The sequence below is a fragment of the Diorhabda sublineata genome, chromosome X (assembly GCF_026230105.1).
Source record: "Diorhabda sublineata isolate icDioSubl1.1 chromosome X, icDioSubl1.1, whole genome shotgun sequence".
In the NCBI taxonomy this organism is placed as follows: domain Eukaryota; kingdom Metazoa; phylum Arthropoda; class Insecta; order Coleoptera; family Chrysomelidae; genus Diorhabda; species Diorhabda sublineata.
The window spans coordinates 33,726,519-33,754,355 of NC_079485.1; the positions used below are offsets into that span (position 1 = coordinate 33,726,519).

Genomic DNA, 27,837 nt, shown 5'->3' on the forward strand with positions numbered 1-27,837 from the left:
TTACTCTTCTGAAGTCATTTCTGATGGTCCCAGTAGTTCTGTTATGTGTCCAATCACTTGCGGCCCTACGCAATCTAATTCCTGGATTTTTTTGTGGCTTATCTGCCATTATTTACAATTTTTTAGATACAATAAATTTAAAATCTCCAAGCAAATAAATTTAATGGCGTCTATTTATTATTGGTCTATCAATGACATTAGTAATTAGCGTTGCCAATATTATAAGAACTAAAAACCAGAAAACTGAAAATCCATATTCGGTAAATATATATTAAATATATATATATATATATATATATATATATATATATATATATATATATATATATATTATATATATATAAATATTTTTGTACTCAATAAACTAGAACAACATCGAATTTAAACATTTCATGTTCCGCCTTGAAATATACTGATCACTCGTAAATTCGTAAATCCATCTTGGCTCCGATGCCAATCGAACTGATGTGTCGTCATATTGTAATGATGTGAGAAAAGTGCTTACTTCGCTGGGCGTGTATTCATGAGAGTTATAAATCTTACTTATACAAACTATTTATGATGAATAAAAAGGTGCAAAACTCTAGCGGAATCATTTGGTGGTACATACGTTACCAACTCAACACGTTCAGAAGCAGACGCCATATTTCGGAGCGCTTTTAATTTGTAGGAGTAGTAGCAGAGTAGTAGCAGTCACGGAACTAAATTGTCAGAAAAATTAGGAGAAACGAAGAGAGCCAGACCAGAAATTTAGTAAATAGAATGTATTTTGTGATCAAACATTCAAACAAAAAACAAAATGATTGAATTCGTTTATGAAGATATTAGGGCTACATGATTTATTTTCTATAATTTCGTTTTGAATTATAGTGCCCATTTTTATATCCATATAAAAGCGGGTAAGAGATGGATACATCTCTTAATTCTTTAAAAAGAAACTATACAACCACATTAACTACTTTATAATTGAACTCCTACATGGAAAGTTTCTATAAGTGGAAGGTGTTCCGCCTAAGTGAAACAAATCGTGTATCATTCTTTCTCTCCTCCAAGCACTTCAGTTAGTTCTGCGCATCTTTTGCGCGCATGCTTCATGCGTAGTATAGATAAAGTGTCTCGAACAAGAGAGAAAATGAATACTGTCCTCCCCGAAACGTAGAGACGTTTTTTCCTATAAGAACTGTCCATATAGGAGGATTACATATATGTTCACAGTGAACGTTCAACACGTTCCCGATCGCTACGGTTACCCATAGGTAACACTATGAGCTGCTGAATGCGACCAATGTGTTCCAGTAAGAGTGAACAGTCGGCGTCTATTCACGACACTAGTAAACAATGTATATGTATTTCGGAATACATCCAGATTACATAAAAGATCAGGTTAATCACTACGTTTTCACGACTCCTGAAATATTCTTTTGGGCGTTCCTCACAGCGACAACGATAGTTGTGGTCCCAGCGAGAACGTCACTCATGATGTCATGACTAACGTTCACGAAAACCTTTCTCAAGAAGTGGGTCGAAGTAAGCGTTAAAAGAATTAGCGAAATTTTTAAAATTCGAGCATCGCAAATTAGAACCATGAGGATCTATTTCATCATTTTATGCGGTATGGAATATCATAAGTAATTTTGAAGCATTCTTGTGATTTTGTGATTTTTTCTGTTTTGCCATTTGTTAATATTTATCTCAACACTTAAAATGCCTTGTAAGCCATTCCATTTGGGTTTAGGATTATAACGGTCTGAACTAAGTGGAACGGTAAAGATCGAGGTCATAAACGTGATTGTCGTGGGTGCTTAGTGGGATGAGTAGATGAACTATGTGGAATGCACCCATATATTCAGGGCCGGATTAAGATTTATAAGGCCCGGGGCTAAAATAATGACGGGTCCCCCTTAAGGAATTCGGAAACCCGGGAAAATTCACAAAATAATATCAATACGTTAGATTTGTGGTATCAACATATCAAAAAATACAGAATGATGGGGCCCTCTTGGACCTGGGGCCCGGGGCTATAGCCCCCCCCCCAAGCCTCTAGCTTAACCCGGCCCTGCATATATTAAAATACTGTGTTTTATCTTGTAAACCTTAGTTCAACTTCCAACCGCAAGAGGAAAATACCCATGACTATGAAGCGGTATATTTGAATGTGCGTATTTTTACAATTTTTACGTCTAATCTGTTACTTACAATATAAGAAACTTCGCTTTAAGGACAAAATTACTTTCAATCTAACTGTCAATAAAAAATCCTATTTTTGTCATTCAATTAACAACGAAAATTGATTTTTGTTGACAAAACGTGTGAATACATGTGTTATTTAACGTAATATAGGTAAAGGTTGCAATCTATTAGGTAATATTAAGAAGAAATATAATTGTCCACATACGATCGATAAAGATTTGATAAATTACCATTGCCGCTCCTAAGTTTCTATGGAAACTAGGGGTAGTGTGTGGTGAGAAAAAAGCTCAAGGAAAATCATTTAATCGTCATGAACTACAATGGGGAATAAGTTAGTCACGTTTACAGAACAACAATTAGAAAACTATCAGGTAAGTTTTGATATCTGTAATTTTTTTAAAAATTATTCGTATTGTATTAACAGGACTGTACGTTCTTCACCAGAAAAGAGATATTAAGGTAAATGTTTTATATAATTAAATTTTTTGAAAATATCATTTCACTTACAATCGTCCATTTATTTCAATAATGGTTCGGCCCATATAAAAAAGTTTTAGGTACCATCGAGAACACTCATTAATATGTACAACCAAGCTGAATTCGAAATGGGGCAGTTCGAACTCTATGCGCAATTTGGTAAATTGGTCTAGGTAAACTACTGCGCGATGTGCGGCTTTGAATTAATCTCGAAGATCTTTTGGCAGATAATGGTTAAAGAATTTTATTGAAATTTTGGCAATCAAGTTTCTTTAGAGTAGCAGGAATGTTTGATTGCCCTAAGTGGACACTTGTTTTATTCAGCCTGCACGTTGTGGATGTGCGATTGGTTTCTATATAATATTACAATTTCAGCTTCTTCCACTATTTCATTATGTTTGTGTTCGCGTTCATATTTCCTTGTATTATTACGTACCTTAAATATCTTAGGGTACTACTGGGGATAATAGTTTGTCCTTTCCAATGTACTCGTATTGTTATGATTGTGAAGAGCTGTTTTTCTAGTATTTCTTCTGAGTGACAATTACTCTGTTTTGAAAACTTTTATCAACAGTATATTATTTTTTAAAAAGGTATATTAGTGTGTTGTAGGGTATAGAGTGCTTCCTAACCGTTGCTACCAAAAATATTTTCATCATATATCAGAAAGTCGTGAGTGATTAGGTCGTATAACAAAGGTTAGAGTACTGAACCCTGTGGTACTCCATAAGATATGGTTCTATTGTGTTATCATTGAATTGAAAAAAATAGATTTGTTAAATGAAATCATAGTCTTCTTTATTGAAGAGTTTGGTGCATTAATTATCAATATATGGATTAAAGCCCCGAGCCATTCGACACAGGCATATACTTTGAGCGGTTGTACTATGACCCTCTCTAAAATCGTTTACGGGGATATGATGTGTTTATCAGTGAATCTTTGCATTCTTTTTAATTTTATATTTTCTATTGCCTTTGCTATATAGTTTACTAAAGTTATTGGCATGTAGCTTTACACATAACATAGTTAGCTTTTATAGTGGGAATGATATTGGAAATATTGAGCATATCGGAATTATGTTCAGTTTTGAGGAAATAATTTATGGAATGAATGAAATAAATTTTTGATTAATATATTGTATATTCGTAAACCATTTTTGCTCTGGTTGTTTCGTTTCTTAGTTAATGTGTTGTCACCGTTGGACGGTCTTTTTAAAAGATACAAATTTTTTTCTGTTTTTTTTTATTTGATAAGCTTTTTTATTGGAAAGAACTTATCAGGTTTATATTATCGAGAAAATGTTTGATAATAATTTTGTTGAATATTCATATATTACAGAAAATTATTTTTAGATTGATTAAGTTTTTGGTTTTGAAAATGTATATGAATCGTACAAATAAATGGCATTTGCATGGGGAGTTCATTCACAAGATTTCTTTTTCAGCTCATTAATACAATTACTTTTTTTGTATACAGATAAAAATGTCTATTCACATCATTGCTAGCTCGAAAATAAGAATTTTTAAAGCCATATTCTAATTGTTTTCTTTAAGAAAAGACCACTTACCCGGCTATAAGCCGCAACAAATATTAACTTCAATTTCCCTTGAGAACCTGACGATTCACACCGTCCCTTGTTGACTTACAGCCATAAGAAGGATTCCATGAGCTATATAGAGTTTCGGACTTCTTTGCTATGTGTGCTTTCTCGTTCAGCTTTTCTAATCTCAACAGAAGACGACTTGTTCCTACTTTCTATTGATATTGTGAAAAAAGTGTTTGGGGAAAATCGACGAAAAGTCAACCACTTTCACCTTTTCGGAGAATAATCTATGGCGGTATTTACCATTTTTACATTAGAAAATGGTTAAAACCTGGTCTGAAGAAAAGTTATTTTCAAGTTAGTTGATGAACTAAAATTTTGAATATTCTTTAGAATTATTTGTTAATATAATAAATTCTTTTTTAGGGTTTTCAAAAGGTTTCGGGAAGTTCGTCCCGATATTGTTCCGAAACAAATGAAGAAAAACGAGGCTATTAGCATAAGGATCCCATTAGAAGACAGTATAGAAAAAATTCCAGAGTTGCACGTAATTCCATGTCATAAATTAACAAAAGGGTGTATCCAGAATTATAATTTAATATTTCAACACAATCACTAAAGGAATTATTGATTATTATTTGATAATATAATGTCCTTACATTATTGGATACGTCCCAACAATAAAACATATTATTAGATTATTTTTTTAGGAAAATCCTTTTAAAAAAAGGATATGCGAGGTATTCTCCAGAGATGGTAAAGGCAATTTATCCTTCGAGGATTTCTTAGATCTTCTTTCGGTTTTCAGCGAACAAGCACCGCGAGATATAAAAGTTTTTTACGCCTTCAGAATCTATGGTAAGTCTAACCAGTTTTTTACTTATGTTTATATATACCGCTGTTGAAAAAGAATTTAAATTATTCAAATTTTTAATCTATATAGAAGTACATGTCCAATTGTTCTATTCTATTAGTAATCAATTAACTTTTATACTCTCCTACCTCTACTTACTCTCTATACTCATTCCTCTCTTGCTTTTATCTTTCATTAAATCTGTAGCGTCATCTGTTTTTTGCTAACAATTTCTCCACTTTATCGTACCATGGTCTTTCTAATTTAGTTTTTCTCTATTATATGGTTTATCACTGCTTAGGCATATCTCCAAACCAAAATTCTTCTTCCTAATTAGTCTTTGACTTTTCTGTTCTCTCTCTCTTATGTCTTTAATATTTGACAACTTATCTATATTCTTATCAAGTTCGGTGTCAGGTTTCTTCTCCTTCAATTTTTTATTTTACTCATATATTTTTGCATATCTGAATATCGCATTGTTACTAATCCATTTTCAGTACATAGTTCAATATTTCTTTTTCCGTTGTTATTTTCACCATTTCTACATCTTTTCTTATTATGACTATACTCTTGTACCTCACTCTTTTGTTAAAATATCTCAATATTTTCATTGTGATAGCCTCGACGTACTGCAGTTTCAATTCCACACTACGATTTCCAGTATAATTTATGTATTGTAGTTTAGACTTTCATTATTACATGTACTCCTTTTCCATGGCTAATTAATTCTTTAGTATTTACTAATGCCACTTATCGATCAGTTTTTTCTTCATATATTTCTTTTTATCTCCCTTCTATCTTCCGAAGGTAAACTTTTACTTCTGTCTTTGGAGACGAAGTGTAATTGTGAGTGTTGATGTAGTGGTGGTGTAAACAGTTTGTTCTGTATGAATATCATCAAAGGCTCTAGAAATTCCAGCTTAGAGGACATATAACATTTTTATTTTGTGTGCCATTCACTTTATGCTTTCTCATAATCATCTCTTCGTAAAGATCGATTCTTAATTGCATCTTGGAACTTCCATTTCTTTTGTATGCTTTCTTTGTTTATGGTTTGATGTATTAATTATCAAATGGTTTATTACTTCCTTATATCTGTTTCATACATTCTTTCCAATCTTTCTATTTTTTTTGTTATTTTGTCCTTCTATTCTTTTCTTACTTCTCTTATTTCTTCCTTTGTATTTCCTATTTACGATTTTATTTCCAGCATTGATCCCGTTAACTATCATAATAACTTTTTGGCTTCCTTTGCATATAAACAAAAGCAGTCCCTACTTTCCAAAAATCTACACAGAATTTAAAGTATACCTATGGAATCAATAATCGAAAGGTTCGAACCATCTTTTGTATGGTTTTATATTGTTTTGACTTGCCCTAATATTTTACCGGCAACCTAAAGAGAGTGTTAAAAATTGAAAATTAAGATTCAGTAACAATACTGCGCCAAATCATTAATAGCAAACTTATAATATTTCGTTGGTTTTGTGAATATCGAGTGGAACAGAAGTCTGTAAATGCCTTATTATGTTGAAAATGAGTAGCATAAACAAAATTAAAAATTAACTTCATCGACTACTAATTGTTCAAATGTTGCAAGGTTTACGGTTATTATGTTATGAATAACATCGTTTTTTTTAATACGTCACCTTGCATCTGATATTATTGAAAACTGAAACTAAAAAATTATTTACATAGTACAAGCACAATTACCAGAGCTATTTTTCATTGAAAGAACTTTAACAATACGAATGTTTGGAAACGTTTTTTCAGCAAGATAGAGCTGCAATTCATTTTTGTTTGCTTTAAGTTGCAGTAATTGGGTGTAAAATTTTCCAGAAAGTTGTTTCTTCGAAAGTCTTCTTGATTTCAAACTTCAAGATTCTATTTTTTGGAAAAACTTTAGAAGTAGATTTTATAAAACTAGTAACTAGTAAGTAAGTAGCGTTGCTTATCGCAGCCAATGAATTCAGAATCAAGATTAATTTTTACAGGGTTTTGTAAGTAATAGTAAGTATTGGTATACTAAAACATAAATTAGATAGACATTCATTTAAGATGTGTTGTTACGTTGGATAGATAGAACTAAAAATGCTGATGGAGATCCACAGAACCAGCCGAATAGGTGCTGATTCGAAATTGTTTTTCACGCTATCACTCAGAGCTTTTTTAATAGTGTACCGATTGGTGACGAATTTTAAAAAGCACATATTAATGAGAAGACGAATCAATAGTCTCTCTGACATGGGGTCATAACAGATCTCCAATACGGCTAAGGAAAACCTGTCAAAGTGTTTTCACGAGAATGCTGATGGTCTTTTGGGCTGATGGTCTCTTGGATTGCTCGAGGAATCTATACTATAACAGAGTTATGAGAACAGGAGAGGTTTTGCCGAACATAAAATGGGATTTGTTTCAACATCCTTCCTTGGGCCTGGACTTAGCTTCTTTTGATGTACATTTGTTAACTCCTACGAAGAAGTGCTTTGAGGAGAGTATTTAGTTGATTGTGATTGTGGCACATTTGATGGCGGCCACTTTTTATGCAGAAGAAATTGGTAAATTGATAAATGGTTCAAGTGCTTGAATAATGGGGGAGACTATAATGAAAAATAGAGGACAGTTCTACTTATAATACAATAATATATAACTATTTTTAAAACAGGTTTTCTAAAGTTACTTTTCGAAATTACCTACATCTATAGCTAATGTTTTGTAATTCGAACTTCCATTTTCGAGATTATGTGCGTTTTATAATTTTTGTTACTCTCTATATATATTTATCAATACAGGTAGCCATTTCGAAACACTATTTTTATACAATATTCTTTATGTTATTTTCTTCATTCTCTTTGAGTCTATCGATAAATAGTAATAGAAAATTGAAGGAAGGAATGACGAAAAATTCTATTGGCACATATTCGGAGTGTATAGCTACAACAATAAGGTTATTATTATTGATTACAGGTTTCTGGGGGTATTATTAGCATATCCATTTGAATTCAATAACGGTTACTAGTTATGATAGCGAACAGGGGAAGCCTTTAGTACGTGCTATCTTCTCCTTTAGTACGTGTTATCTTCTCCTTTAGTATTTCATTTGGTAAATATGAGAAAATGTGGAAGGTTCTTTCTTTATTCAGTACTAAAAGTACCTACGTTAAAAATTATTTGCATCAAATTAGAAACATTTTATTACAAAGAAGAATAAGTACCAATTTCACGTTTTCACGCAACTGACTTCTTGTTGTTTTGTTGCAGACTTTGATAGTGATCAACATGTAGGACCTGAAGATATTGACCAAGCATTGCTTCTGCTCACAAGAAACACTCAAGAACTGACTTCAGATGATAGACAACAAATTGCTGAGAAAGTTATTGAAGAAGCTGACGTAGACGGAGACGGGAAACTTTCTTACATGGAATTCGAACATGTTATTACTAGAGCTCCTGATTTTCTATCTACCTTTCATATACGAATATAAATTGGTATTCCAATTTTTTCTCAACTTTTTATAGTATTAAAACATATTTTTTAGAATATTTTCTTAAAGACGGTCTACCCGATAATGATTTGTAAAATGTATAGAAGCTGTTACTTATGTAAATGGTTATTCATTATACTTTACCCACTCAATAATTATCAATGATATTGACTGGGAAAACTCCTTCCAAAATTCTTGGCATATGGTGCAAGATGACTTGAATTTGTTTTCTAATGTCATGTCATGTCTCCAATCCTTCGGTTCTCACAGCTGAAATACAAGCTAAGCCTAATAAAGTCCTGTAAAAATGAGTTGAATCCCTTAACAAGTTTTGTCATCTGTGACGGTGAGGCCAAAAAGTTACTTTGCTGCCAAAAAAATATTTTATTATTCTAATATAATTGTTAATTCTACACACTTGGTTTCCAATTGTTTTAAATCGTCAAAAAATAATTAGATACGCATTTGTCGCGTCGTGAATTTTTAATAATAGGAGATCTTTTGACCAGTATTAACTAGGCACTAGATGAGTATTAAAACTAATTTTGACTAATGACATTAAAAACATGGTGGAAAGTAAAAATATAATCAACGTAGTGAATGTGTTGTCGTCAACCGCCCTAGTAAATAGCGGACCTTGTTAATACCTGCATTTCCTGCACACATAAGAAAGCAGGCTGCCTGCTTACCGGCAATCGGCGCCGATAAGCGCCGATAATTTATTTAGCTTATCAATGGTTCTAGACGCTTGTGTCGGCGCCGGACGTGGTCACATGATTGTTAAATAATGATGGATAATGAAATTTTGATCGCCGTAATTTTGAGACCTGCCTTCTGGGACAAGCGACTAAAATCTCACAGCAATCGACATGTTACGCAAAAGTTTTGGAACGATATAGCAGCCGAAATAGGATTAGATGGTAAGATTTTTATTAATAATAGCCTGATCATTTCCAATATTATATGGAAAGTAAACAATACATACAGTAAATTCCATAAACAAAAATGCAGGATAATCATAAAGAAGGATTTTTTGAGAAAAAGTTTGTAAAGATATCTCTAAATTTTTTAGCTGTATTTGACGGCCTACTAGTGCTCTGATTTTCTCGGTTCTTTCGCACAATTTGTACTTCAGTTAGGTGATTCTGAAAACCTTTCCTATCGATAAGGGTGTTATCTTCTTCTTCTTCTTCCTGCTGTGTATAGGCATCATTGCCTGTTTTTATTCACTTCATTGCCTCTGCTCAGTCACCTGGGAGGTTGTCACTCCATCTTTTCCTAGGTCTTCCAAGGCTTCTTTGTCCTGCTGGTGATTTGTCCCTTGATATTTTCACAATTCGTTCTTCCGTCATGCGGTCAATGTGCTCATTCCATTTTATCTTTCTATTTAGTACCCAGTCATTGATAATATCTATCCCGCATGTTCGTCTTATGTTTTCACTTCTTTCTCTATCCATTAGTGTTCTTCCCGTTATTCTTCGAACTATTTTCATTTCTGTAGTCTCCAATATCCGTTTCGTTTTAGAGGTCTCAGGTCGGGTGTCTGCTGCATAGGATAATATATGTCTGATTGCGGTCTTGTATATGCGGGCTTTTGCTTCAGTTCGAATGTATTTATTTCGCCTGCATGATCGCTGGGTGGATTGAGTAACTTAGCGATTGTGTTGCCGGTCCCAAGCCCGAGAAAAGGAGGAGGGTTAGTGGAACGGGTTAGCAGCCCATCCACCGTAAAACCGAATATAGCTCATAGACCCACAAATTTGCCTCGGAATAAGGATGTTATGTAAAACATAAATACATTTAATAATGTTGTCTACCACAAGTATATCCGTTTCGATAGGTTAGGTCAAGACACGGCATTTTGAATTTAATATTCCAAAAAGTACATTTTATTGTTTTTCGAGCTCCAGAGAGTCTGCTATTAAAACATTCCTGATCTTAGGGCAATTCTTTTCCTCCCAAAAGTTTAAGTAAAAATTCCATAACTGGATAGGTTTCGTCCCCGATAAAAACATATGGTGCATTCCTATTTGTTCTCAGAAGATCAGAAGGTAATGAGTAGTCAGTAAAAGATAGAGGACTGAAAAGTTTCGCCGCCACTTTGCCTTCCATAACCGCCTATGTCTATCGCAACTAGTTTAAAATTTGCATCTGCAATAACTTGGAGTACAACAGAATAATATTTTTTGCAATTAAAAGACATAGATCCAGAATTTTTAGGGCAAATAACACGGATATGCTTTCCATTAATCGCTTCTATCACGTGAGGAAAGTTCCACTTTTTAAAAGTGTCTCTCGTTGGAATAGGCATGCTGCAAATCTTCCCATATTGCCGGTACAGTTTCAGATATAATTTTTCCTACACTTGAGGCTCCCATACGAGAAAAGGATGTCAGAGACCTAAACGAACTAAATACCTGAAATAAATATTGTTATTTTTATACAGGACTGATAAGTATGCTTTTTTTTTCAGAGAACGTGCTACGAAAAAATTGTGTTTGCGGAATCAGTTTGCGATGGAGTTAGGAAAAATTCCCTAATCTCGATCAGGGAATTTTCATTCGCCCTTTTTTTTTTAAAATATAGTGAAAGTTAGAGTTTCCAGTGAAAATTGAAGGGTAAATACTGCAGCAAGTACACAAATCGTAGGTGTTCAAGCTAATTAAGATCTTGTTAATGAGGTTTCTGTTGACGAGTCGTCCATCGAAATACACACATAACAAACAGAACATAACACTGGAATAAGCACTAATGAAGCCCCCGAAACCGATACAAATGATGGGAAAAACACAATTCATATCGAACAAGCAGAAAATAATAACAAAAAGGCGATAAAAAAGGGAAGCCCTGAGTTGTAATGATAAAATTATAAAAATTGGGCAACAAACATTGGAATATTTACAACACAAAGCTAAACGATCGCGGGGTAGATAATCATTAATATTTTTTTTTAATTTTTGCTGTCCCATGTACGTAAAATACTAGCTAACGAAATACTGTCATTTTGAGGATGCGTGCAAGAAATTGTTAAGGTATATGCGTTTCTTCCTACTCTGACAGCTCATATGCTTCCTCATCCACATGTGCTGCACCAGTTTTACCAATATTTACACATTCAATAGTGGGTACACTTCATGATACAGAATTGGGAATTTAAAAGAAGGTGCCATATAAGTATGGCTGTAAAAACCCAAAGCACCGGTGAAACGTCTTTATTATTTTTTACAATTTACTGCAAGTGGAATACACCACTTTTCCTTCCACAATGTAGTCTTTTATTTTTATAAGAGTGCAATTCTTTGAACATTATCTCACATTGGTACTGATAAATCCACAACCCACCATTTCGAAAGATGTCTTCCAGGAATGGTTTTCTCATCGGTATAAGTGCATTGTAAAATTTTAGTGAGCATTTCCTTGAAATGTCACCTCTAACTTTGTTTATATTATAATAATCTATCTCACTTTTTGATGACACTCCTATATACAGTTATTAACTAGACTTGTCGAATCACAGATGGGTCTTTCTTCTCCAACTTTTTTAAGATAAGCGAAACCTGTACCTTTTTAATTTGGGATATGTTTGTGTAGAATAGATAACGATTGCTTTGAAAAATTTAAAGAAATAATATTTTATATTAGAACATTTTCAATGCTTGAGTAGTGATGTCATAGGAGCATTTTCAAATGCCGGGGCTCTAAACAAAACAAACTTCGTTTGCACTTAATTTCCTAAAGGCGAATATATCAGTTTACCTTCACTTTCTGGAGACGATAACTTGTTAATTGTGATTGTAGGTTTTGAAGTAGTGTAAACAGTGTGTTCAGTATTAATATCACCAACGGTTCCAGTCATTCCAACTTAGTGATAAACAAGTTGATCACCTGACGAGGAAGGCCAGTGCAACTTCTTTTATTGGATCACAACCTTTACAATACAAAAAATCATCAAGCTACGATGATAAAAAAGGAGGAAAACAAGAGAAAACCAGAAACATGGATAAAAAAGTTCTTCCATTAAGTAAAGAGGAGCTAAAGAAAATTTCTAGTGTGCTCACTGGATACTGCCTATTGAAGTACTACTCAAAGAATATTGGAAAAACTTCCGACAGGTCTTGTGATTTCTGCAAGAAATCAAAAACCAGAAATAGCCTAGCTCCTTCTCGGTGAGTGCGGGACAGTCCATCGACAAAGACTACGGTACTTACATTCATTATTTGTAAAACCAGAAAGCGGAGTTATATTGTCCTCAGACAGATAGCTAACTTTATAAGTTCGGGGTAGACATTAGAACAATAAATATGTTATGTTAGTCGATTTATCTAATCTAATCTAATTCAAAAATCAAGTAGGAACTGAAGTATACTAATTAACCTTTGTCATAATTGGAAACTGGCACAAATCAGTCAGTCCATTAATTTTGTTGTGATAAGCAATTGAACATCATACTAAATGTGGAGCAATAAAGAATATCGGACAAAGTATAATGGATGACGAATATCAGCGATGAAAAAGAAAATCGCGTTAATTTCATACTCCAATTCATCATAGCTTATACGAAAATTTATAACTACGGCTGATACAACTTTGGTTGATACTGGATCACTGACTGATAAAGATACATACATGGATAAATTTGACGAGTGAACGTGAATGAATTATTTAATAAAAGACCACAAATAATGAAACCTACTTTTTGATTTCTTATGACTTTCAGTTTTTTATATTTGTTCAGCACTTCAGGTGAAAAACGCTGTCTTTTTATGTTCTTTTTATGATCTAAATGATGGAAGGAAAGGAATAAATAATTTTCTGCGGATTATATAAATCAATGAATAGACCATGTAAATAAAAAGTGAATAAAAAGTCATTAACGCCTGAAAATTTTTTCTCCCCTTCAAATTTCAGCAAAAAGTAGATTAACTTGATACAATAAATTTTGTACTGATTATATTAAATTAAGTATACAAGGTTTTTTTATAATTTTAGTGGAACATACTGTATCTCCCAATGTATGGAGTGTGGTCCATGAGCTCTTAGCCTAACATAGAAGGAAGGGTTATAAATAAAAAAACTATGATTATTTTTCAATATAATCTCCGTTTATTTCTATACACTTTACAGAACGTCTGACTAAAGATTCTATGCCACTATAAAAATATGATGCAATTTTAGAGTCAAAATATTCGAACACCGCCTCTTTAATTTCATCGAGGTTGTTAAATCTTATATATCTTAACTCGACTTTCAGCTTTGTGAACAAAAAATAGTCGGACGGGGTCAGGACTATATGGTAAGGTGTGAAGCCACATTTGTGTACATTATCCTTGAAAAGTGAAGCACTGTGGACTGGAGCATTGTCAAGGCTGTATTTGATTCCTTGAAGACAATCAAAAGGATATCTTCGTATTCCTAAAATATTGTATTTTTTAGTGCTTTCAGCGACCTTTGACTTTTTGGAATGAGCTATCTCTATGGAATCTGTTTTGGATGTAGGATCATAGTAACATATCATAGTTTCATCACCCGTTATAATTGATCGGTCCTCGCGGCAAAGCTCTAAAAGCGCACAACATTCTTCTCAACGCTGCCTTAGAATATTTTTTTTAGAATTGCCGGTCTGTGCGGCAATTTTTTTAGACCCTGGTTACTTAGAATAATGTTTCCACTAACTTAATGTTTTCTAGAGCAATTACCGTAACAGTACATCCAACCCGTGGATCATGTTCTAAGTCACCGTAAACAGCCTCCATTCTGTTTTTGATTTGTATTGGTGTTCATCTTTCGTTAGTAAAAAATTTCATAATAATGCGAAACTCAATATGATATTTTTAAAACTTTGCGTAAAGTTTGTTGAGACTAGTAGGACTATTTTCTATTAATCGTTTCAAATAAAAGGTGTGTTCAAATTGGTCTCCTTGATAATATTTTGACTCTAAGCTTTTAACAATATTAAGGATGATATATTTAACCTAGTTAAAAATATAATATTGTTTGGCTTATATTGTAATAAACACGGACCTATGAAAGATTAATAAGAAAAAGGTAATAATTCAATAGAATTTAATGATAAAACTATGAGACCATAAGATTATTTGACGAGCAAAAACAATTACAGTAAAAGCTCTTTATTCGCGGGGTATATGTTCCAAAAATATGCCGCGAATACAGAAACCGTGAATACGGAATGTATGAATGTAATTTGTATGGGATTATGGGGGATACGTTCCTAGGTGACAAAATAAATAAATACATAAAAAACAAATATAGAAAAGGCTTAGGCAATGGTTTGAAGAATTTTCTAATTTTCTCTTGCTTGGCAGTTTTTAAAAGCTCCTTCAATTCAGACTGATACAGAGCAGTCATATTAGCAATTTGCCTCTTAAAAATAAGGCTTCGTTCCATAGACGGATCAATGTTCATAAAGAAATCGCAAAGCTCATTTGCAGTTTTTAAACCTTCACTAAGATTTTTCAAATTAAATGTCACGTTTCCAGTGCTTTTTGAAATCCCTTCTTCAACAGGCTGTGAATTTAACATTTCCTCCAAGTCGGTTTCAGTCAAATTTTCATCTTGCGATTCCAGCAATTCCTGAATGTCACACATTTAAAATATGTATATGTACTTCATAATTGAATAATAAGGTTGCTTTCATTCTGTTTATTTACATTCTAAAAAACACCGATTGCGGCGAAGGGGGATTATGTAAAAGTCGTCGGCAATATCATTTAACAACATACTTTAGGCAAAGTTTTTATAGGATCTATTTTACTTTTTTATTAGTCCATTTGACGGCATTTACAAAGGATATTGGGTTGAATACCTTTTGGAATCCTTTTATTATTATGTATGTACTTATTAGATCCGCGAATAAAGAAATTTTTAGCCGCGAATATAGGAATTGGGTTACCTTTTTTTTACTCCGTGAATAGTGAAAGCGCGAATAAGGAACTTTTACTGTAATTTATTTAGTGGAAGACGTGGATGTTGACGGGCAGTAGCACCCGTATATTTATATAATTTTCGTAAATCTATTGATTGAATAATTCAGATAGAGAATTAAAAAAATTAAGTAGATTTTGTATGGAAATAATAAGGCTTGGATTTTATAGAATTCTGATTACTATAGTCTATTTCATAAAGGTATAGAATAACAAAATGGGGAATTCCGTCCAGTTCGGCTAAATTTCGGTGTCGGTCATAGGTGTACGTCTTGAAATAGTATTGTTTGTAATATTAAAATTTCAATTAATTGCGTAAGAGAATTAGGAAAAGTATGTTTTCTGGCCTGGAGTGTAAATATCGAAATATTGTGTAGGGATTACTTAGGTAGTTAAACAGTTACGTTTTGCGATTAACTGGTACCGTTTAACCTTCTATTAGTGCCTCTGCCTAATTCCAACACTATTTCAGATTCGGCTTAAACATGCGCCGTATTGGCAATGGTGCCTTACCCAAAATTTTTAGAACTTTATAAGTATATTTGTTTAGTTTAACGCATCAGTATTTGCTGTTAAGCCGTAAATAGTGTTCACAGTATTATAAGATTAGTAATAAAATGGTGACATTTACACCAACGAAAAGATGTTCCAATAATTCTCCACTAACGGTGAATGAAAAACTTATTATTTTAAATGTACACGATTGAATAAAATACGATTACTCGAAATTTACTGTCGACCGATGTTCCCGAATGACTGGAGTTGAAAAGTCCACCGTTTTTAAATTATTGCGGGGGAGAAAGATAGCAAGCCAAGAGAAACCTCCCAAGAAAAGTCCAGGCAGACCACTAAAAGTCCTTAATGAAGACACCAAAAGTGTAATTCGAAGAAAAGTTCACTATTTTTGTTTAAAAAAAAATACGTACCCTAGATAAGATTTTAATGGAGCTTGGCCAGGATGACAGTATTCCGTTAATAACAAAAAACATTTATGGACCACTTTGAGAAATATGGATTTTGCCTGGGAAAAGCATAACCGTAAAGCACTTTTAATGGAAAGCGATGAAATTGTTTGCTGACGACGAAAATACTTAGAAGTATTAAGCAGTAGAGAACAGAGCAGAAGAAAATCTTTTATCTTGATGAGACGTGGATTAATGGAGGTAATACAGTACCAAAAATGTGACAAGACAAAAATATAAACAGTGCTCGCCAAGCTTTCATTGAAGGCCTGTCAACGGGTATTAAGGTACCTTCAGGTAAAGGGAAAAGACTAATAATCGTCGATATTAGAAGCGAAGAGGGATTTTTAAAAGAAGGTTTGCTAACCTATCTGTACTGACACAATTTTTTTTTCCTAGGTAAAAAGCAACTTTGGTCAAAATTGCTAAGTTATAAACTTAATTTGTGTTGTTATAAATTAAACAGAGGGGTACGGATTTTGTTCCTAAAGGACGACTTCAAAAATTCGATTCGGCACCGATATATATATATATATATATATATATATATATATATATATATATATATATATATATATATATATATATATATAATTTTTTATTCGGCTCATTTATAATTTATTTATAATTTTTATCATTGCAATATAAGTACGATCGTTAGATCCATTGTTTCGAATCCCGAATCCCCCCTTCAGTCTAGACGCACTTCAATTCAAGAGAAAACGGCCCAACTACCAAGGGTAAGGTAGGCTCCGTCAAAACAGAAAACCATGACAGCACCTCATCCAGGCATTTGTAAGGCCTTAAGACCCACAGCATTTTCGTTAGGATCGCAGTGACCGCCTAACGATTTCCCTCCCGCTCGGTCCAACGGTCCACTTTTTACTAACAGGGTAAAGACAAGTCTCTTACCGTTCCAACACACTTGTGATAGCAGCTGCCCTCCTACACAGAAAGCATTTGGTTTGTTTGATTCCTATACAGGGTCAAATCAAAAGTTACACTGGTGAAAAAAAATTTTACTGTGAAAAGCAACTTATTATACTATTGAGTTTATTAAACTAGTGAAAAAAGAAAATTATTACAGCACATATTTTAGACGTCATGGAGCAATCAAAGAAAATAACTTCACATTTCATAACATTTATTGTCAGTATATAGTGTTGATTTTACATAGCAATATTTAGCTTATTTACCATCGGTAATACAAAAATAAATAAAACAAAGTTATCTCCATGAGAAAATATGTTCCATAACTCCTGAAACAAGATGAATAAATTTGTTAATATTAATTTGAAATAGAGCTGCTTCCTTTTTCCGCCCCCGAACAGTTCATAAATCAAAACAATTTTATATCATAACGCAAGAAACTCACAAGTTTAAACCTGTTGTAGTGTCTTAACAATGGATAAGTCATGGATCTTTCACTATGTAGATATACCAAAATCTCGAGTGAAGAGTGGAAACATCGGGATTATTGCCGAAAAAAATGCAGCTGTTAAGCTATTTGGGAAGTTGAAGGTGCAATTTTGGTAGATTATCTGAAAAAAGAAGACACAATTCGAATTAGACGAGCTTCTCTAGATTTGGTCCCCAACCATTACTGATTGTTTGCAAAATTTAAAGAACACTTTCATGGTCATCGATTTTATTCGAATAATGAAGTCATATTTCAGATAAATTAGTGGGTCAGAAGTTAAGGGATTAGCCCTGTACATATACCAATAATAGATGAAAAAGTACATGTGTAGGATGCAATTCCTATAAGTGAAGATTTTCAACTTAATCATAAAGTTGAAAATGTACTTGAAAACTTTTTTAAAAATACTAGTTAAACAAAGTGTAAAAGTTGTCCAAAAGAATGAGAGATATGTTTTAGTCCAGTGTAATTAGGTTTATACCTTATACATAATTTGAGCACATATAATGATTCCAGAATTTTCCAAAATTCACCACCATTCGAAACTTTCTGCTTTCTTTTTCTTTAAATAAAAATAAAGCTAATTTTTGTTTAGTGAATATTTTTTAATTTGTACACATTTTTATTGTCGAGAATAATTTATCTATATACATAGAACGACACCATATAAAAATGATTTTTTGAACAATTTTTTCTTTCAATGCATTAGTTGAATAAATGAAATTTGCCTTTAACATTGTTTGAAAATTTATTAACGATTCTGTATTACTAATTGGAATAACAATGGTCATAATACATTCATGCTACGTTGTATGATATTATTGTTTATTGCGAAATATTTTTTTCGTAGATTAAAGAAAATTAATTCAATATTTTCAAATGGAAAATGCGTAATATCAAGTGTCAAATGGATGTATTTAATTATAGTGACTTTACTAAGCTTTTTTTAATCTGAATAGAATATAAGGAAAAAAATACATCTATATTAATTGCGTGTTCTAAGTTTGAAAAGTATTTGAGATATTCAAGTCCCTCAAAATTCAAATCAAAATTATGCCGCTAGAATGCGGATTAATAAACAACGAAGCTAAGTAAAGGAAAACATTAATAAAAAAGGATAGTCTTCACAACAGGAACCAGGAGTGGTATAGATGAGATGAAGAGTAACACTTGTTTCTACGTTTCAATAAGAGGCTTGTGCTTGTGTCCACGTAGACGTAGAATGTTATTTCGAATATTCTTCGCAATATGTAGTTTCATTTGTATATTTTTAATTGTTTCGTTATTTTTGGAAAGTATGGTATTAAACTTCATTGTTGCACATAATTATTAAATACTTGGAACTTGAATTTATCATAATATTTAATACGCATATGGTTATACATCATGAAGGTAACATTATATCAAGAAAATACATATAGCCAATAAAAATCTATGTTTTCAGAAGATTGCGAAGTTTATCATCATGGGCTTTGGGGAACATTTTGTTCCACTTGTGGAGAAAAGTTAGTGATAAATTGGGGAACATTTTGTTCCACTTGTGGAGAAAAGTTAGTGATAAATGATAAGAATAAAAGATAAATTAGGAAAGTAAGTAGGTATAGTTATGGATTGGACACGATAAGATGCAAGATGAATGGACATAAATTATTCATTACTACCATTGGAACAATGACCAGCTCACATACTATTCCAAATTATTTCGGAATTTGATATTTCGAAAATATACTCTGCCGTTCTTCAAAGGAGAAAACAACTACTTTATTGGCTAATGCCTCAATGAATATTGAATTACATCTCATCTGAAGAGCGTTTATGGATATCAACATACCTATCGCAATAGCTTAGTTGACAAAATTTGGAAATTAGTTTGAAACTATAGCTTAGCATCTATTTCACGCTAAAAATATATCATTTTAGATAAAATAGGTCTTCTACATAGGTATTTTGAGTTTTTAGAGATGAACTTGAAATTGATCGCGAAAAAGGCGTCAGTCTGTCATGGCGTTTTGAATGACGCCACACCTCGCGAAACAGCCGTATTTGTTTATGACAGTCAATTGTGTTTTTTAATAAATTATGAATTCCTCGTATTATAAAAACTGTTTAGTGTCCAAATATAAAAGTACAGCGATAAAATCGCCAAACAAATTATTCATATATGTTCCAAACAATAAACAAATACGAAGAAAGTGGTTAAAAATGGCAAGGAGGCAATATGCCCTTACTTCAACAACTTATTCAACAATTTCTTTCTGTGAATATAATTTTGATGTGAGTATTAAACACAGCTTGATGTATTTATGTATAAATGTATAGTAAAAGAAATAAATTTTGCAAAATCTACCATAATATGCCGCACATAACCTATATAATGTTATGACTTGTAGCTATAAGGAACGACCATATATGTTGAAAAAATAAACTTTTAATACAGGTACGTAACAAATAAAACAAACGAATTGCTGTTTGAAACAGATTTTCAAATAGTTGAAGAGAAAGTACCTGAAATACCTAAAACTTTATGTGAACTAACATCTGATAAATATGTTCAAGAATTAATGACAGACAAATTCAGAAGTAACGAAACCACCACAAATATCTAGATTAAACTAAAAACGAACTGAATAAATTTAATAATAATTGCTGAAAACTTGAAATAACCTGTTCACTTTATAACAAAAATATTATCAATCCTTCATTATTTTTATAGAAAAGTTATTTTTTTATTTACTAATTATCTTGGTTAATCGTGAGAAACTCTCAAGCCATCCGATTTATTCTTAGTGGAAACAAGGCTATTGCAAGGAAAGCATTATAACCACTGACTAGTTTCGACGTTATTACGTAGTGGTATATACTGAAGACAGTATTAGATACCGTTGCTATTTGGATCTTGCAGTTAAAGTTCCCGCAACACGATGGCCCCTATCGTGCGTAAGCAAAAATTAATAGAAACCCAAATTTTTTTTTTCACAAATGACCAAAGTCAAAAAAAGCAATTCCTTTTTTCCCGCGCATGCTTACAAAAGTTGGTAATAATCTACGTGGGTTATCACGGTCAGCGAGATTTACCTGTTTAAGCCATTTAATTCAACGGAGGAATCCCACAATAATCGATATACATACGATACGATGATATGATGTTAAGCCATTGAAGGAGAGCAGTGTTTATTGACGCATTTTATTTAATTGTGCATTACATTGTAATACAATACAAACAATCAGTGTAAGCTATGAGAGCTCGGGTTTTGTTCGTTTTGTATGGCCACGTGCCACGTTCGGATCGCACGCGGGTGTAGCGTATGGGCTACGCACAGGCGATTTTGTATCAACACGCGCACAACCCGCGTAGATCCTGCGTACGTCTAATCGCAACCTAACGTATAGTAATTTATTTAAAATATATTTTTGAAATTTATCAAAACATTCTTTTTTATTTTTAACAATTATATTTCCAGATTCTTAACTTCAGAATTCAGAACCCAAATCGACGATTCTGAGATATTTGAAGATTGTAATATAGTTTCTTCACATAGAGGAGCAGCATATTAATGCATCCCCATATTATAATAATTGATTACAAGGTAATACCATCGATACTTTATTGCAAATTGAAAAAAAAATACATTCTGGAGAGATGTATTCAAATCGCCATGATTGTGATGCAGCTTCAAAAGAAATTCTAAAACCAAAAGGCGAAATTATTCAAGCTCTAGGATTCAAAATGAAATTATTAATTTGCTTGGTACTGCAGCTAAGATCTTTATTATTTGTGACTATAATTCTAGATTCAACTCAAGACTTGTCAAAAATTGACTAACTTTCTGTAGTTTTTCGATACATCTCGATCACAGAAAATGATAATAATGTGCTTAGAGATTAAAAAACTGTGAGTCCTTTTTGGGGTTTACAGTAGTATTCTATTGCACAGCTGAATGACTTTAAACTGAAATTTTAAATACGATTACACAATATGGAATTGATTTGATCAATTGTAGAGGACATGGTTACGAGCAAATATTATGTCGTTTGTATTTGGAGGATTACAAATCCTATAAAAGAGCTCGCTCTGAATGCCGATTATGTTCATTGTGCATTAAATTTAGTTTTTAACGATGCTGCGGAACATGATCGTGAAGTGTCGACTTTTTTAGGAAAAATATATACTTTTTTTTGGTAATAGTATACAACCCTAGCCAATGTTGAGTAACGATTCATCTGAAAAATATTTCATTACCATTAAAACCATGTTGGTGATGGGTGGACTTCAAGGAACGACGTTTCATTAGCGTTAAAGAAAAATTATTATTAATTATGAAAACTTTGTACCAAGTGAATTTAATTTCGAAAAAAAATATGAACGTGAAGAATGTAGAAATTTATTAAACATCTTAGAGGGTTATGATTTTTTAGTGCTTGTCACATTTTTTTCTTCACTATTTGAAATCGTTAGTCCTGTTTCTAAAGCTCTACAGCATGAATATAATGACTTAACAGAATTCTAGTAGTTTATTAAGTAATCTTTTGAAGAGACTGTACGAATTAAGAAATCAACATTCCTTTGATAGTTTGCTAAATGAGACCAAAGATTAGGAAAATAGTGTAGGGTGACAACTGTTTTTTAGCAATGTATTATTAGATATATTAATTTTTCAAACTAAAGATTTCAGAGCCTTTGAGTACTATGCTCGAATTATTACAACCGGAGAAACTCCTGTCTTTTGCATCTCCTAGCTAAATACAGTAAAGACATCTCAGTTAATCTTTATGATCAATTGAAGGCTCTAAAAATATGCTTAAAATCTGAAATTCAAAAAATTAATTCCATTAAGGAACTCATTGCTGATAAAATTCAGTAGTCTTGCATCTAATTTTCCCTGAGGTAATAACAGCATGCTTTTTAATCTTGATCCTTCCAGTTATAACCCCAACTGTTGAAAGACGTTTTTCAAAATTAAAACTTATAAAAAATTACCTAAGAACTGCAATGGGACAGGAGCGTCTATTAGACCTGTCACTATTGTCTATATAAGCAGAAACTTTAGAAAAACTAGAGTCATTATCAGTTATAAATAATTTAATAAATCAGTTTGCCAAACAAGGAAGGAGAGTGTATATTTAATTCGAATTGTTTGTAAAAATTTTGGAAAAAATGACAGATATATAATTATGATGAATAAATATTTTTTCTAATTTTATGCTATTTTGTTTCTTTTGAAAGAAATCTCTTTATACTGGGGTCCCGCCAAGGTATGTTACACATCTGGATGTTGATATCGATAAAAAGATCGTAAACATCACACCCCTCAGAGGAGATGTAATTCAATATTTATCGAGGGTTATTCAGGAAAGAAATTGTTTTCTTCTTTAAAGAAAAGCAGAATATATTTTCGAGATTATAATTATTTTCTTTCAATGCAGTTTTTGCTTTTTGAATAGCTAAGTATCTAAATTCAGAATCTGATAGTTGGATAGATCTATCTACATCAAAAGAGTCAGTTCAGGTAATCGTGAAGTAAAGCTGATTGAGATAGTTGAGTGTTTGAATCTGTTTATTAGTAATAAAATCAAGTTTTTGCTTCGATATGCGATAATGAATGAAACATGGCTCTATCATTTCACACCGGAGTCCAATCGTCAGTAAGCTGAGTGGACTGCAACTGATAAACCAACTTTAAAGCAGTGTGGGAAGACGCAAAAGGAGGCTGTGCTCAGTACAATGTTCATCGACTATCTTAAAAGGGGAAAAATTGTTTTATTGTGTAAACGTTGAATCCCCTTCGAATGTAACTATATTGAACAATAAAATCAAATTCTATTGAGTTGAAAGAATTTTTTCCATGCTAGCTTACGAACTTTTCTGCCCAACTGCTTAGAAGTCGTGGCAAGATCAACAGACTTTACACAATTGGTATTCAGCTGTATGGAACTAAGCTGGAGATTGACAGTATTTATGACATTCTGATATTAATTAATTGGTACAATTGCAGTTTAAATAATTTTCGTATTTTTCAATCTCATATATCTATTTTATTTTCATCCCCTCAAAAAGTTATCGTCGAAGAAATTATTTAGATATGTCCGGAACGAGTCACATAGAGTATAAAATCTAATTTTCATTATGTCTCATGATGAGGATTGAAATGTGGTTTTGCTTTTGTAATGTTCTTTTGTTTTGTTATTGCGTTAATTACAGTATTTGTAGCAAAAATCACATTTCCAATAGTTTTGGAATTATTTTAGTTTTATTCTTTTGATTTAAAGCTCAATACAAGCATCAAGTTAGTGGAACGAGTTATGGCCAATGGGGGAACTGCGGTCTGCATGATGCCCAGGTCTGTGTCAGAAAAACTATTTGGAAAAAAGAAGTACAGACTTGAGTAAACAAGTTTTGTTAGTACTATTAAATATAAACGATGATATTTAACTAAGTAATTTACAATTTTCATTTGTCGTTTATCTGGTTATGAGACTTCTTTATTATAAAATTATGAAAAAGTAGTATCATCGATTTCCTTTTTACCTATTTAATTAATAATAAAATTGTCTATTGTTGCCTATCTATGTAAGTTTTTGTCCCAAAAATTTTTTTCCCATTTTATTGACTAATCAAATCGTTTTTCCGTTTAGCTGCACTAAATTCATCTCTAATATTAAAAGAAAAAAATTTCATTGGATATGTATTAAGCGATGCTCATACTTGATTGAATGTAAGTATGTTAAGACTGTAATCGCAAAATTTAGAAGGAAGTTGTGTTGAAATTTCTTCAACATCGAATGTTATAAAAGTTGACTTATGTAGCTTAACAATGTTATATTAATATATTGTTTTTTGCTTGTTTAATTTAATGCCCCTCCTCTTGAAAATTGATGAGAAGGACTGTCAATGATCAGTGCCAATTTTTGAGGCAATTTCGAAATTATTCTTTCTAGTAATATTTTTTTTGTGATTTCCATAGTTCATTTCGCCATATCAATCTTTAGTTGTGATATTTTACTTGGAAACAATTTAGCAATAGCTAATTAACTTTTTGATATAGCCCTTAAAATTGTTATACCAGAAGCCATAATATAATAAATAATCATATAAGTTTCAATAATGCATAATATCGACCTTTTTCATTTCTGAAGTTTTGGCCCGTAAATTAGACTGATGTCACGTCTTCATTAGAAGTTTTCTGTTGTTTTTTGTTTTTATTTACGAAAACCTATGGATTTAACTATTTCTCGTTTCTCCTATGTATCCTTTTACTTTCAATTTTTTGTTTGGCATTATAGGTGTAACGTTAAATGGATTATCATTATTCTGTGTAATACACTTTTCTTTGCATGGTTAAATACGTTTTTACGATGTTTAATTTTTTTGTGATCTAACAGGCAAGTATTTCATGTTTTTCCCAAAAAGTCTTCCGATACTCCTCTTGTACAACTTATCTGTTGAAATTTTAAATTTTTCCTTCCATCATATATTCAAATATCTTACTTCACGAGTTCGATTCTGAAAAATATTTTCATGTTTTTCAATTTTAAACTCCATTATTAGCTTGATAAAACACTGAACTAAAATGTTTGATGTACGTTTGATGTAGTTTGATTTTCCTATTTTTATTGATAACATTCACTTTGTGCTAACAATGCTTTGAAACACAAGCCAGTTTTTTGAAAATCACAATCACATACGAGGTTTGATTAATCTTTCGAATCAATTTAAATGTTAGTTATTATATTCTAATGATAACGGTAAGCTTAACTCTCCTTCTAAATATTTTTTTATGCTAGATTTAACTTTAACTTTTTTTAAATGAAATTACCGAAAGTAGTCTGATAGTCTTTTTCAACAGTTGAAACTAACAATGGGATGTGTATTAGTACGTTCCTTGTGTGCTTTCTCTCTTCTTTAAATAAAACTACATTGTAATTCTAAACTCGTGTTAGATACAATTCTATTTAAAATAATTGAGAGAAAAGTGTACATAACTGGTAAGATGGATGTTTGTATTTTTTCAGCCATCGGACATTCAATTATGGTTTGGATATCTATTGGAAACATGATGATTTGCAATTGTTTCATCTTCACAAACAACTCAATTTTTCAAGCAAAAGCAATTTGAAAAAGTGAGTGAGTTACTCTGATGAAATTAAAAAAAGGATAGCTGCAGCACTCAATCAGACTAAGGAGATATGAATTATGGAATAGGAGCAATATGTTGTTAAAGGTATTGAATGGTGGAAAGAAATGCTGAAAAAATTCAATTGCAGAGCTTTGAAAGACTTATAAGATAACAAGTGACGAATCATGAATCTATGCATATGAACGAAATTAAACAACAATCGACTGTATGGGTCTTTCGACGATAAAAATACTCAGCAGCACTAGTTCCTTATGGTTTCTCCCGTTATTATGGAAATACCAAAAGTAAAGATCACCATTAAACGTATGCATAAAAAGAGAAACCATTATTCTTACAGCGTCTTCTTATTAAAAAGAAATCAAAAGACAAAAGTTCAAGAGTTCTAAGAAATCTGAAGAGGAAGAAGACGAAATGCATCACGTTATATTGCACTGTCTACTAATTGATCATTGCAGTAATCAATTACTAATTATTATGAATTCCATCTAAATGTTAGATTTCTGCAAGTCACAGTGCGGGGATACACAATGACGACGTCGAGTCTCTATTGATCTGTGAACTCTGTCGGCTTTGTGATCGCGAGTCCTGCCCTGTCGGCTGAGTAGAATGTAGGACAATGCCAAAACAAAGAATTCAGTTTTTATGTTCATTTCTTTTCTGTAATTTGTTTCAAATAGTATCATATCTTTATTTCTCAGAAAAAAATATTTACGTTATAGACCTTAATATATAGAAGTTATTCCACTTCGGTGTTTTGCTTTGTAGAAAAACCTAAGGTATAAGCATAGAAATAAAATTTTGTTAGTAAAAACTTACCATTAAAAATGGTCTTCTCAATCTTCTTAACTGATAAATTCATTCCATGTAATGAAATAATTCAATTTATATGACAAGATTTATTCTGAATAGGCTCAAACTCGAGAAAAGTTAGTTTGAGGCAACATCAAACATATATAACACTTCCATTGATAGTTTTTCTTCACTGTAATATTTAAAAACGTTTAACGGTTATAACTAGTGATATCCAATTCGTAGATAGTTCTAAAGAATTTGAGAAAATTCAGAAAGACGAAGAGAAGAAAAAAATGTCAACATTATAAATGTCCTATTCAGCCTTGTTCTATCACATATTTACAAATTCTGATTTTTTCCATTTGAAGATTTTAGATTTTCTTTTATAAAAGGTAGTTGTTGGGCTTGGGATATAGTAAAACAGATATTGCACTTCCTGAGTAAGTTGCTCAGTTAGGCTATGAAGATCACAGAGTTAATAGAGATAATGAGAAGATCTGCGTCTGTAGGGAGGAGGACGGACCAAACGAGGATTAAAAGGCCCAAGTGCTGCTTCATTTGTTGAAGAAGCGCTTCTATAGATTGTTAGACGACGTATTCTACTACAAGGTCCCTTAGGCCATTTGTGATTCATACTCCAGTATAGAATAGGGCCTATAGCAGAATGCATGTGACCAAAGAAAAGGGTCATCTGTTGAATATATTCCGGTGTAGCATTTTGCATAAATTCATCGCAAAATTGAGTGATCACATATGGAAACCAACACAAAATAAAGAATAGAGATAAACAAAGTAAACAATTAGCGAGGCGTCTACGACTGCGTAAAGTTGAAGTTGGAGGTGGTGTTTCCTCGATAGTATCTTGGGCGTTCGGAATACTCATTTGCTTTCTTCCCTGTAACAATGAATAAAACATGGTACAGAAACCATTATATAATATTTACAGTGAATGACGTGATATACATCACTCTTACAATAAAGTAACACTGGTTATGCGTTTGTAGATAATCGAATAGAACTTGATTTGTTTACATTGCC

The 27,837-nt window shown here is 32.3% G+C and overlaps 2 protein-coding genes across 3 annotated transcripts in view; one reads left to right on the plus strand and one right to left on the minus strand.

Annotated features, from left to right (window-relative positions):
• Positions 1–2,493: 2,493 nt before the first annotated feature.
• Positions 2,494–13,305, plus strand: LOC130451021 (calcium and integrin-binding family member 2). The gene is made up of 6 exons (XM_056789819.1): positions 2,494–2,561; positions 2,615–2,649; positions 4,638–4,758; positions 4,922–5,069; positions 8,326–9,469; positions 11,023–13,305. Exons 1-5 carry the CDS (start codon positions 2,511–2,513, stop codon positions 8,547–8,549), a joined length of 579 nt encoding a protein of 192 aa, XP_056645797.1. The 5' UTR covers positions 2,494–2,510; the 3' UTR covers positions 8,550–9,469; positions 11,023–13,305.
• Positions 13,306–17,579: 4,274 nt separating this feature from the next.
• Positions 17,580–27,837, minus strand: part of LOC130450917 (substance-K receptor) — an 88,840-nt gene continuing 78,582 nt past the window's right edge. The window contains exons 3-5 of one of the 2 annotated variants that reach the window (XM_056789637.1): positions 26,824–27,694; positions 17,828–17,993; positions 17,580–17,711 (exon numbers count right to left, since the gene is read on the minus strand). In XM_056789637.1, coding sequence (XP_056645615.1) covers positions 27,275–27,694 — 420 coding nt within the window. In that variant the 3' untranslated portion in view covers positions 17,580–17,711; positions 17,828–17,993; positions 26,824–27,274. Of the gene's footprint in view, positions 17,994–26,823; positions 27,695–27,837 lie in introns of both variants that reach the window. The other variant, XM_056789636.1, reaches the window with a different exon arrangement.